At 41.2% G+C, this 13,882-nt stretch overlaps 1 protein-coding gene across 2 annotated transcripts in view; it reads left to right on the top strand.

Moving 5' to 3' along the window:
- SMARCA2 (SWI/SNF related BAF chromatin remodeling complex subunit ATPase 2) overlaps positions 1-13,882 on the top strand; it is a 173,490-nt gene that overhangs the window by 46,904 nt on the left and 112,704 nt on the right. For both annotated transcript variants that reach the window (XM_082470824.1, XM_082470825.1), the window contains exons 10-14: positions 4,137-4,190; positions 9,774-9,904; positions 10,138-10,195; positions 12,325-12,425; positions 13,636-13,783. In XM_082470824.1, the coding sequence (XP_082326950.1) occupies positions 4,137-4,190; positions 9,774-9,904; positions 10,138-10,195; positions 12,325-12,425; positions 13,636-13,783 (492 nt within the window). The remainder of the gene's footprint in view (positions 1-4,136; positions 4,191-9,773; positions 9,905-10,137; positions 10,196-12,324; positions 12,426-13,635; positions 13,784-13,882) is intronic.

The following is a 13,882-nucleotide window of genomic DNA, read 5'->3' on the forward strand; positions in this document are numbered from 1 at the left end:
GAGTGCTGTGTCAAATGTCTTTTTCATCATGGTCTTTCTTTCTGAAACTTATTCTATTCTCTTTCTCTCTCATCAAACACTGTTACACGTGAATCTGTGATGTTTTGGAGGGGGAACCTTTCTGGCATAGTATATTGGTCAATATAGTGATAGGAAATGTGTTTTTCTTTTTCTTTTAGATAGCCAACAATTAGAGAAAAGCCCCTTGGTATAATTTTCAGTGAAAAGAGCATCAAATGCGAAGTAGTAATGTTATTGAGGCATTTATTTTAAATTCAAGTTACTCTCCAGTCCTTCTCAATTCTTTTATCTCTTTTCCCCGAAGATGATTAGCTTATTGCAGTTTTCCTCCACAAGGAGATTTTTGTAGGTGAAAGAAAGGTTCTAAGGCAATTCTGGGCATTTGAGTGTAGTGACTATTGTAAAGGTAGGTGAACACAATGCCATGATGGTTAGATTTATTTGATAAGTTCAGTGTCAAAATGGGTGAAACCAGAAATTTGGATCAAAGTCCAGCTTAACTGGATTGACCAGTTACTTGAGTCAAAATGTTGGAATTGGTTTTCTCTGCAAGGCACAACTTAAGTAATGTGCAATTGCCTGTTAATTTGATATTCTTGGGTATTTTTTTATTGCCTGATCACCTATCTAAATGCTCACAGGTCCTCTTAAGTGACAGTAAAAATAACCCAAGTGGTTTCTGAAAATCTTAGGTTTCCCTCGAAGCAGAATGAGTCTTTAAGATGCCGACACATTTGAATGATGTTTCAGCATATTATAACAACACCTGCTGGGGGATAAACTGTGTTCACTTTATAATATAGATTGTAAAATATTTGGTACAAAGCTGTTTTCTTTACAGAGTGAGGCTGTGTCCTATGTTGTGGTAATCTGCATAAAGTACCCCACTGAGGCCCATTTTCTTGAATTCAGCTTCCACAGGGTTTTCATGTTTGGGGATTCCTTTCCCTCCTCACCGTGTTGTTGATTATTTTATACAGCCTCTGCAAGGAAAGTGGATAGCTGTGCACATAGCTTTGTTCATGAACATTCCTGAAGGAAGGGTATGAATTGACATCGGCTTTAACCGGGAAGCCAAATTGTCTTTCGTTAGGAGTAATTTGCTTCACATCCGATTCCATAATTACATTCCTCCCTCCTCCCCACCCCCCATGAGGGTAATTAGTTCTCAACTCTTTGTGGGTAGGAAGAAGCCAGTACAGAGTTGCTTATTCCTGATTAGTGGATGAACTGCAGTCGGTTTTGTTTTTTTGTGTTTGTTTTAATCAGTGGAAATAAGCTCAGGCATCAGCCGGCAATATTGATAGGATGTGTTTGCAGTCACGTGCTGCAGACTCACTGTATATGAAACTCTCTCAGGCAGCCGTGGCCACATCAGCCGCAAGCCATCCCACCAGGTGCTCAGAGTCTGTCCCAGGTTACTCCAATATCGCAGTACCGGTCACAATCTGTTTGGAGTTGATCTTGAGCAAAACACAAAGGGAATTTTGGCAGGGGAAGAGAATCGAGGGTTAAGCACTAGTTTGATGTGAGAATGTGGGTTCCTGAAAGCATACCAACCAGAGATTGTCCCCAAACTGAAGGAATTCAAAGCATGATGGGAGAACTTGACACCTCTTGCTGTAGAGTAGACTGCCATCTGGCTTCCACCTCCTAGAATGACATAGCCGAACCGGGTATAAGTACAGGGCACGCAAGGGAAGTCTCATAGAGCACCAGTTCAGTGAGGAACGTGTGTGTGCTCTTAACTCTTTTATGACTTGCACGTATATTGTCACCTAATTAAAATAATGATAATTGATTGTGTGTATGCTAAGTGGAAAGTGTTGTTCTTGGTGCATTCATTCATTCATTCATTCATCCTTCAAATATTTATTTAGTGCATTTTAAGTGCCAGGACCCCTTGTAGGTGTGGGAATACATGAGTGAACAAAACAGACAGAAATCCCTGACTTCGTAACCTTATGAAGCAGTTTTCAGACAGTGCTATAGCCAGTTTTATATAGACATAAAAGAATAGCCCTCGGACTATCATTGATTCTTTTACATTGTGGAAATTGACACTCTCAGTGGATATTACATGTAACATTGGATTGTACATCTTGAAATAGTGATCCAGTCCTGCAGCAGCCCCATGAGGTAGGGACCGCTACTGTCCCTGTTTTACAGTAGAGGGAACCAAGACACAGAGACTTGCTCGAGACCACACAGCTAAGTACTCTTGCACTTAGCGACAGAGCTGGCATTCAAACGCAGTTCATCTAATTCCAGAGCCAACTTTCTTAAGTCTGCTATTACATTGCTTCTCAAATCTGATACCAGATAGAAATTTAAAAGTTAGTTTAGAGGATTTTAAGTAATGGAAAGGCCTGATTATGAGGCAGTTTTTAGATAGCACCCTATCTAGTCTATAGCATAGTCACAGAAGAGTATTCTTTAGAATAGTTTTGATTCTGTTATTTATGGTCCTTCAAGCTTTTTAATGTACTATTCATTGAAATAGTGATCCAGTTCCACTAGCTAGATATTGGAAATTGGCTTATTCATGGTCTCATCTGATTTTCTTTGTTGGCCAAATTTGTAGCTGATTTCTGATTTGTATGGAAAGAATGGTGGGATTAATTGACTTTCTCCCATTAATTAAAAGAGTTGCCTGAATATAGCGCCTGAGAATTCCAAAAATGAAATCTTCAGGGAGGCTGGTAGCAGGGATGGTTCCTTTCCTCAGCCTTTCTGCCATTGTTCTCTGGATCCCTAGGCCAGACATAGGGATGCTTTTCCGTGATGGTCATTTCTTTTGAGCTTGTAAATATTTTCAGTTTGGGGTGGCATAAATAGAAAATTAAATTCTTGGGAAATCATAATCATAAGGAGAGCATTTCATTTCCTACTCTTTGGTAGAAGTGCTACATTTTTTATGCCTTGTGCTTTGGCATACTTATATACATGTATTTTTTTGCAAGACAATTATCAAACAACTTAAAAATTTCAGACATTTACGGGAACTGCCCTTCTTCAGTATGGACAAAAGGCTGGACTTTCAACACTAAACATTTTCTGTAAAAGCTGTTTTGTCAAGAGACAACTGAGTTATTTTCATGGGAAGCAAAAATGTATTACACAATCAATGCCTTAAGTAAACAAAGTGGAGTTAATATTGATTCTGTATCATTATGTATATTTTTAATTAACTAAAGAGCCCAGGGGAGGAAAGCTCATTTTCTTAAATGTCTTGATAAAGGAAATGACTAAAGTTTGTTTGTTTGTTTGTTTTTCTTCTAATCACACCACACAGAATAACTTTAAAATAAGGATTCTGTAAAGGTGATGTTAAGGATTTCACTTGTCGAAGAGGTCGTTATAAATGTAAGAAATTTTAGACTATTTTGTGTTTCTTGCAGATGAGGCTCTCTCTGTCTCTCTCCGGTATGTACAAAATGTGACATAATCCTAGCTTTTCATTTAGGCTGCCTTTGAGGCACATAAAGGTTAATGGGCTAAGATATTGGAATATTTAAGAAATGGAGGATGACAGAATTTTTCATGAGATCACAGTATCTGCATCAAATTTCCCCATATACCCACTGTGGAAATACTGTATATTATGAAAGCCAATTAGGTAGAATGATAAAAATTCAGAGAACTCACAGAATTTTGTATGATTTTGTATTTTTATCACCCAAGAGCGGTTCAGAATTCATTCTTGAGGGGACATTTTTAGAAAACTTGCTAAGGGAATGGGAAAATTGAGCTGATTACGTCAGGATTTGTCTTCATAGTGCCAAACACAAGGACATTTGGGATTCTGACCTCTGTCCCGATGCTGCCACATCTTAAGCTTTTGGGGTCCTGGAAGACACAGTCCACCCATCTCTAGTGGGCCAGGCCTGAGTCACACCTGGCTTTTGCTGACTCCCTGCAACTTGCCAATAAAGTACGCAGTTTGTCTTGTCTCAGAGAGTGAAGAGAAACACAAAGAAAAGGCATTAATTCCTAAGCTTTGTTGGATGACGATAAGCAGTAATGAATTACTGTTATATACCACCAAGTTGCCATGAGGTCCTTCCTGTACCCATTTTCTTGGTTTACACGTAACATTTGACATTGTTTTGCAGAAGGCTGAAGAGAATGCGGAGGGGGAGGAGTCTGCCCTGGGACCAGATGGAGAGGTAAGGGATTTTGCATCCATTTCTGCTGTGTTCTGTTGAATGATACCCTGCCATACCCTGCTGCACCATTCTCTGTGTATACTGATTTTATTTTGTGCTCTGCTATTCATTTTTTTTTAACATCTTTATTGGAGTATAATTGCTTTACAATGGTGTATTAGTTTCTGCTTTACAACAAAGTGAATCAGCTATACATATACATATATCCCCATATCTCCTCCCTCTTGCATCTCCCTCCCACCCTCCTTATCCCACCCCTCTAGGTGGTCACAAAGCACTGAGCTGATCTCCCTGTGCTATGTGGCTGCTTCCCACTAGCTACCTATTTTACATTTGGTAGTGTATATATGTCCATGCCACTCTCTCACTTCGTCCCAGCTTCCCCTTCCCCTTCCCTGTGTCCTCAAGTCCATTCTCTACATCTGCGTCTTTATTCCTGTCCTGCCCCTAGGTTCTTCAGAACCATTTTTTTTCTTTTTTTTTTTTTTAGATTCCATATATATGTGTTAGCATATGGTATTTGTTTATCTCTTTCTTTTTTTTTTTAACATCTTTATTGGAGTATAATTGCTTTACAGTGGTGTGTTAGTTTCTGCTTTATAACAAAGTGAATCAGTTTATACATATACATATATCCCCATATCTCTTCCCTCTTCATCTCCCTCCCTTCCACCCTCCCTATCCCACCCCTCTAGGTGGTCACAAAGCACCGAGCTGATCTCCTTGTGCTATGCGGCTGCTTCCCACTAGCTATCTATTTTACGTTTGGTAGTGTATATATGTCCATGCCACTCTCTCACTTTGTCACAGCTTACCCTTCCCCCTCCCCATGTCCTCAAGTCCATTCTCTAGTAGGTCTGTGTCTTGCCCCTAGGTTCTTCATGACCATTTTTTTTTCTTAGATTCCATATATATGTGTTAGCATACGGTATTTGTTTATCTCTTTCTGACTGACTTCACTCTGTATGACAGACTCTAGGTCCATCCACCTCACTGCAAATAACTCAATTTCATTTCTTTTTATGGCTGAGTAATATTCCATTGTATATATGTGCCACATCTTCTTTATCCATTCATCTGTCGATGGACACTTAGGTTGCTTCCATGTCCTGGCTATTGTAAATAGAGCTGCAGTGAACATTGTGGTACATGACTCTTTTTGAATTATGGCTCTCTCAGGGTATATGCCCAGTAGTGGGATTGCTGGGTCATATGGTAGTTCTATTTTTAGTTTTTTAAGGAACCTCCATACTGTTCTCCATAGCGGCTGTATCAATTTACATTCCCACCAACAGTGCAAGAGGGTTCCCTTTTCTCCACACCCTCTCCAGCATTTATTGTTGGTAGATTTTTTGATGATGGCCATTCTGACCAGTGTGAGGTGACACCTCATTGTAGTTTTGATTTGCATTTCTCTAATGATTAGTGATGTTAAGCATTCTTTCATGTGTTTGTTGGCCATCTGTCTGTCTTCTTTGGAGAAATGTCTGTTTAGGTCTTCTGCCCATTTTTGGATTGGGTTGTTTGTTTTTTTGATATTGAGTTGCATGAGCTGCTTGTAAATTTTGGAGATTAATCCTTTGTCAGTTGCTTCATTTGCAACTATTTTCTCCCATTCTTAGGGTTGTCTTTTCATCTTGTTTATGGTTCCCTTTGCTGTGCAAAAGCTTTTCAGTTTCATTAGGTCCCATTTGTTTATTTTTGTTTTTATTTCCAGTTTCTCTAGGAGGTGGGTCAAAAAGGATTTTGCTGTGATTTGTGTCATAGAGTGTTCTGCCTATGTTTTCCTCTAAGAGTTTGACAGTGTCTGGCCTTACATTTAGGTCTTTAATCCATTTTGAGTTTATTTTTGAGTATGGTGTTAGGGACTGTTCTGATTTCATTCTTTTACATGTAGCTGTCCAGTTTTCCCAGCCCCACTTATTGAAGAGGCTGTCTTTTCTCCATTGTATATTCTTGCCTCCTTTATCAAAAATAAGGTGACCACATGTGCGTGGGTTTATCTCTGGGCTTTCTATCCTGTTCCATTGATCTATATTTCTGTTTTTGTGCCAGTACCATACTGTCTTGATTACTGTGGCTTTGTAGTATAGTCTGAAGTCAGGGAACCTGATTCCTCCAGCTCTGTTTTTCTTTCTCAAGATCACTTTGGCTATTCGGGGTCTTTTGTGTTTCTGTACAAATTGTGAAATATTTTGTTCTAGTTCTGTGAAAAATGCCATTGGTAGTTTGATAGGGATTGCATTGAATCCGTAGATTGCTTTGGGAAGTATAGTCATTTTCACAATGTTGATTCTTCCGATCCAAGAATATGGTACATCTCTCCATCTGTTTGTATCATCTTTAATTTCTTTCATCAGTGTCTGATAGTTTTCTGCATACAGGTCTTTTGTCTCCTTAGGTAGGTTTATTCCTAGGTATTTTATTCTTTTTGTTGCAATGGTAAGTGGGAGTGTTTCCTTAATTTCTCTTTCAGATTTTTCATCATTAATGTATATAGGAATGCAAAAGATTTCTGTGCATTAATTTTGTATCCTGCTACTTTACCAAATTCGTTGATTAGCTCTAGTAGTTTTCTGGTAGCATCTTTAAGATTCTCTCTATATAGTATCATGTCATCTGCACACAGTGACAGCTTTACCTCTTCTTTTCCGATTTGGATTCCTTTCATTTCTTTTTCTTCTCTGATTGCTGTGGCTAAAACTTCTAAAACTATGTTGAGTAATAGTGGTGAGAGTGGACAACCTTGTCTTGTTCCTAATCTTAGGGGAAATGGTTTCAGTTGTTCACCATTGAGAATGATGTTGGCTGTGGGTTTGTCATATATGGCCTTTATTATGTTGAGGTAAGTTCCCTCTATGCCTACTTTCTGGAGGGTTTTTATCATAAATGGGTGTTGAAGTTTGTCGAAAGCTTTTTCTGCATCTATTGAGATGATCATATGGTTTCTCTCTGCTATTCATTTTTAAGTAAAAATAGTAGTACATTAGCATGGTAGAAAATTAGAATAGTATGAAAGGGTACACTGAAAAGTAATCTTCCATCTCAGACTGCCAATCAACTGATACTAAGTTTCTTATGTACCACTCCAGAAATTGTCTGTGCACATATAAGCATGTGTTTATGAATATACAGAATGTGTAAAAATCTTAAGTGATTCTATAATTACATTTTCCCCGTCGATGATACAGAAGCAGAAAATATGACCCAGTTTCCTTCATTTACTTTGAAATTTCATAACTCTGTAAGCCAGTTTGCGTATTTGGTAGCTTATTTTTTGCCATATTCTGTAGGCTTACCCTATAGCTTCTATTTGTAGATTCATCGGCGTATTTCTAAATTTTATTTCCTAGTATTTCGAATATTCTGAATCACGAGAATACAAGGATTGATTTATTGGATGTATTTTCCTCTGAAAACTCAAAAGTTCTCTGCCAGTGATTCACACGAGCAGGCATCCCCCCGGAGCGGGATGGGAAGGGCGTTTGTTTCAAACTTCCTTCTCCTTTCACAGATTCTGAAAAATCTGCCTGGAGGATTGGGGTGGGTGGAGGGTTGCCTCTTCCCCTTCTGGAATCACAGTGCACACGAGACGTATTATGAATGTGAACAGCCTGGTGGCAGGAAAAAGGTTGAAACCACTATTCTGTGCAGAAATCTCTTGAACAATAAATATTACTTAACCACTATAATTCATCACAAGGAAAGAAAAGATCAGGATAAATGTCTAACGTGTAAGAAACACTCAGTGGGCTGTTATGGGGGAAGAATACTATATATTAGAGCACTTAGAAACAACTCTAATTTGTAAAAACCCACCCTTACTTAAGCATGCCTCACATCAGTCTGTAACTAATAAGCACACAGGGAGAGATTTAACGTGTTAGTGTGATAACTCTCTTATCTCATGTTATCTCCTGGGAAAATAAGCTCCTGATCTTGGGCCTGTGACATACACTTTTTTTTTAATCTTAACACATGTGTTTTCTGTTTGCTGAAGTGGGCAAAGTAGATGTCTTACCTGGTTTGTTTTGAAATAATGTTCTGATTACATTCTGCTGTGCTCATTCAGTGTTTTTGCCAAAGTTCTAATTCCAGCTACAGTGATTTCCAGTTTTCTTTGAGGCATGACACAAACAATAAAACAAGCTCTATTATAATAGTTCAAGATAATGGAATATGATTTTTCCAAGGGAGATGGTAGCGAATGGTAGATTTCCTACTTTATCGCGTGAGCGTGTAGATGACCTTCTACGTTAATAAGGAAGAAGCATTGTCTTGACATGCAAAGTAACGGTGTTCACAGCCATTGCTTCAGCACACATAAAAGGAAAAAATGTCTGGAGTAAGGCTTCTCTTTTTTTTAAGGTTGTTTTTGTGGATAATTGCTAATATATTGTTTCTTATTCTGGCAGTGCTTTGTTAAGGGAGAAGGGGGAAAGAACCAATATTTGTGGGGAAGGAGGTGGTCATTTCCTATAAGATATTAGAAGATAACCTACAGTATACTGCTTTTCCTATCATTTTCATTTAACTCCAAATGAGAATAATTTAGAAAAAATTCTTTGGAATTAATGGGTTGCCTAAACGTCTCATCTGGGGGTCTGCTCCTAGAAGTACAGTCACCCTGTAATCAGTAGCATTCATTTGCATAGGATTACTCCATTTTTAGGCCTTTTTAAACAGTTCGTTCTCTGAAGTAGGTTAAGCACAGCCTCTGCAGTTTCACTTATTCTCTTAATTTTCTGAGCAAGCCATTTTTCGTTGAGAGTCTAATAACGAACTTCAGCTCAGACTTGGTCAATTTGCCAGATTTCCAATGAGCAGAGCCTTTTGCTTTATCACAGGTCCCCATGATTGGGCTTGGTACCTGGTGGTTTGGTTTTGGATAAATGACATTGTTTCTGCAGAAGCCAAACCAGCCATAATGAGATGATACAAGTTACAATACCTTTTCCTTTTTTCCATTATTCTCTCTGAAACCATGACTTTGCAGTAGTCCTTATCTGGAGGGGATTATTTGGGGGTTGGGGGTTCTTAGCTGCAAATGACAAAAATCAACTCTGCCTGATTTAAGTAAGAAGGGAACATATTAATAGGATATCGGGTGAGTCATCGGAACCCTGGAAGCCTGGAGAAGCTGACTGGGGACTGCGCTGTTATTTCAGTGATATGTTACCGTAGTGTGCCCTACAGCTGCTTAGTGAGGACATGGCCGGCCTTGGGAGTGGGCACAGCCAATACCACTGTACTGGCACTGCTGCCACTGTTGTCTGCCCTCCCACCAGTGTGCCTGTTGGCCCCCGCTTCCTTCTAGGTCCTAATTCAGAGCCTTGGTGAATGCGCCCAGCTGGTGGAGCTTAGGTCTTGTGCCAGTTCCTTTGCTGCAAGGGAGGCCAGTGTTTTCAGTTTCTTTGGTAGGAGGTGACCTCCCAATTCCCACCAGGACTCATCAGGTGATGAAATTTCTAATCGCGGGAAAGGATTTCAAATGCTGGGCAGCCAAAAGGCCAAGAAACATCCAGCACAGAATTGGGTGAATGTCTTAACACGAAGCGGTGTTATGTCTTTTCTCCTCTCTAGCCCATAGATGAGAGCAGCCAGATGAGTGACCTCCCTGTCAAAGTGACTCACACAGAAACCGGCAAGGTCCTTTTTGGCCCAGAAGCACCCAAAGCAAGTCAGCTGGACGCCTGGTTGGAAATGAATCCTGGGTATGGCACTAAAGCAGAATTTTTGGTGTTCTTTGACTTTTTAGGTTTTTGTGGTCCTTGTAGAATCTGGGAACTAAAACAGCATGACCTTTGCTGACCTGCTTAAAGTTATTACCTGCATTTGTACATAGAATGTGCCATATATTTGTGTATAAACACACACACACGCACACACACAGTTTTATGATTCAAAAAGCTAAGCCTCCTCTTCCTCCCCACTCCTTTTCTTGTAGTTACGAAGTTGCCCCTAGATCGGACAGTGAAGAGAGTGATTCTGATTATGAGGAGGAGGTACGTATATATCTCTGTTTGGAGTTCATTGGCTGGAAAGTTCACGGGGAAGCACCTGTGTCCTTCTATCTCTTCGTCCTCCAGTTTTGGCCATCGGGTGACAGCTGGGGCTGAGGGTTTGACAGAGCTTTGCTGGTGCATGCCTAGTAGCACAGTGACTTCTCGGGGGCTCCCGGCAAATGTGGAAGCTTGTGAATTCTAAATTTATTTGAAACCAAGAAGAGAGAAGCTGGCATTAAATTGGAGATGGTAGAAAGGTCTTCTGAGGAAAATTGGAGATGGATTACTTTGGGAAAGGTAATTCCATGCTTCTAAGTCATTTACACTGAGGGTTAACAGCCTAAAAATGTCTGAAGTTCTTTAGTCCTTGGGCCTGTTTGAAGCTGTAAGTCTGGAAACTTAGACCAAAAGGGCAACATGCACTTGGTTTAATGGGTTTATTGATCCTCTTGGGTTTCTTCTTTAAATGTGATTCTTGCTTGAATTCTTTGGACATACTTGTTAGCCACATTTCTCAGTCTTTTGGAAGGAATACTCAATATATCCAGAACCTAAAATGGTAATCTTGGATACTTTTAATAGAAATTAAGGAATAATAAAGGTATCTTTTAGATCAACTTTAAAATCCTTAACAATTACAAATAGAAGGATTAAAAGATTTTTATCTCCTTTATTAGCGCATTGTTAGCGTATAGTCATTAAATCTGATGTTTACCAGTGTGGGGGAATCTTGGTTCAAAGAATGCCATGGCCGGAGCAGAGCAGCCTTACGAATAACAGTTCACCAGAATTTTAAGACTGTTGTTATTTCCTTCTGTTTCGTGGACCTGTGTTTTCTAAATTAATCTACCATGGACACTTGCTGCTTTTGCAAAGAGGAAAGATGATAGAAGTTACTTTTTTTTTTTAGAAAAAAAGCATGCTGTTACCAAGCAAATACTTTTGGAGGCACGCTTTTTTTTTTTTTTTTTTTTTTTTTAAATAGGCTACTCTTTCTCTGAGGTACTTGAAACTTACAAAATCAATTTTTAAAATGTCTCTTGTTTACTCGGATGAATTGGCCCATAAATGATCCGTTGGAAGAATCTTCTCATTGAGTCTGAGAGCCAGGGAGGGACAGAGATGAGGTAAAGAAGGCTGCTCAACCCACAGGTGCCCTCCTGAGATTGGCAACTGCAGACAGCTCCAGAGAGCTGGGACTAGAGTGAACTCTGACCTGGGGGTCTGGAGACCAGGTCCCCATCTCATGGCGAGTCATGTCCCCTCTCGGTGCTCACCTGGATGTGAAGGAGCTGTGCCAGCTCCTCAGTTTACCCCTTGTGGCTCAGTGATCTGTGGTCATAGATTTGATTTTCTACATTACTATCATGTCAGCTTGTATTGTTTCATTCAAGCCTGATGGAAAAGCATGATTCTTTTTAAGCCTACTTTTAAAGGAAATCCTCCTAGATTATCTGGAAAGATTCAGCCTTCAACACCAGTGGGTAGTAGTGGGCATTATGAATATTTAGTGAAGCTTTTCAACAGGCCAGCAGAACGAAGTACACAGTTGAGAGGTGGGGAGGTGATGAATCCTTTGCCATGTTATTGACAGTTTTAATCTAAATAGCCAGAAATGTGGGCTGTGAAGTGGCCACAGAAAGCACACACAGAAGGCCATGTGCTTACAAGCTCCAGTCTCTCCAATGTGAAGACGTGTGGGACCATCCAAGGCCCATTGGCATCATCAGAGAGAAGGACAATACTAAGATCTCTTCAGTTGGCTTTGGAGAGAAGGGTATAGAAGGTCACTAAGTTAGCAAGAGCAGATATGGTCTACAGGACTCTCTGATGACCAAATAATGATAAATATCCATCTTTCTGGCATGATTTTTACATATTTATTCTTGGGAGCAAGGGTTCCAGGGAACCCTCAGAGGGTTCCTTTTGTTTTTTCATTCAGTGATGTAAACAGCGATGGAGAGGTAGGTATTGCCTGGTGTAAGTAAGAGTTAAGTTTACGTTCTCCCTCAGTTGTGTGCACCTCACTTGTGAAGTAGAATACTATTCACTCTCTTTTCAGAAATCGCCAAGCCTAGGGACTCCCTCGTTAAAACGGAATCACCCCCATATCTTTGTTCCTTCCCCAGGATGAAGAGGAAGAGTCCAGTAGGCAGGAAACGGAAGAGAAAATACTTCTGGATCCAAACAGTGAAGAGGTTTCCGAGAAGGACGCTAAGCAGATCATCGAGTATGTGTCTCTCAGAGTTTTGTCTCTTGCAAATGCATTTCGTGAGGGTTGCGCCTTATGGATTTTCTTTTAGAGAAGTCTGTCTAAGGAAGGAAGCCGACCTCACGCCCGTGCTCCGCTCGAAACGCCGCCGTCAGAGGTCACCAGAGTGTCCTGCTGCTCGGCTCCCCCCTTCCGCCCTCCCCCACTTCATGACTTCCTCGCTCCCGGGCTCCTCGTGTGTCACGCGCTTCCGTCCCACGTGGAAACTGCCCCTCCAGCTGGCTGCCTTTCCTGCCTTCCTTAATGGCGCCAGTGCCCGCCCAGAACCCCAAGTGAGAAACGTCTTCGTTGCAGCAGCTGCTCGGCCACCGACTCCCCCAGCCCAGCCTCTGAAACACCCCGGCACCCCCTGCTCCATCCCCCGACCTGAGTGCCCAGCTCCATGCCTCACTCTGCTCGAGCTCTACATCAGTGGGCTACCCAGCTCTTTGCCTGTGTAGCTCTAGTGTTAAAAGAAAACTGTGGCAAAACACTATGCAAAATAGAACATGTTAAAGTGATGAGATTTAAAAAAAAAAAAAAAGCAGAAATAGACATTCTAATATTTTCTCCTTTTATTCCAGGGCTGTGTGCCCACTTCAGGAACCTTTCTTTTATTCATCTGCCCCAGCTGCTTCACTGAAGGTTTTTAAGACCCCCCTCCATGGCCCGTCACTGCCTGTAGAATAACACAGTAGTCGGTTAACAAGGCATAGAAAATGCAAGACGACCTCTCCTCTTTCCTGTCTCTTTAATGTCACCTTTGCCCCCCCCCCCCCACCTGTCTTCCAAGTTTTAGGCAGTGTTCTGTGGATAGGATGTATCTTTGTACTTCAAGGGCCTAGGACAGCTTCAGTGGCAAAGTGTGAACCTGCAGGTGTACGATTCACGCTCATAGCAGTCACTTGAGGTCGAGCGGGCCTGCGCTCAAATCCTGACGCCACCACCTTTCATGTGACCTGGGCAAATTTGTGAAGCTCTCTCAGCCTGAAGTTCTCCACAGGCATGAAGCGGGGATGGTAACAACAGCGTCTACCCTGCTTGCTTTTCACGAGGATTACAGATAATGTGTTTTAGCTGCCGGGCATGAAGTAGGTGATAAATAAAGCTCTACTTCCTGCAGCTGTTTTCGGCTCTCCATTCATGCACCAACTTCTCTGTGTGTGACCCTCCACTTTCTCTGGCCCAGGACAGCTAAGCAAGACGTGGACGATGAGTACAGCATGCAGTACAGTGCCAGGGGCTCCCAGTCCTACTACACGGTGGCCCACGCCATCTCGGAGAGGGTGGAGAAGCAGTCGGCCCTCCTCATCAATGGGACCCTGAAGCATTATCAGGTAACTGGCGTGGTGTGTGTTTTCTTGGCAGGTCTCAATCTGCTACCTAATTTTGATTAGAGTATGTTGTGCACGTGCCCATTGCTGCAGAGAGTTGAC

This window comes from Balaenoptera physalus (assembly GCF_965194825.1).
Source record: "Balaenoptera physalus genome assembly, chromosome: 7".
NCBI classification, from domain to species: domain Eukaryota; kingdom Metazoa; phylum Chordata; class Mammalia; order Artiodactyla; family Balaenopteridae; genus Balaenoptera; species Balaenoptera physalus.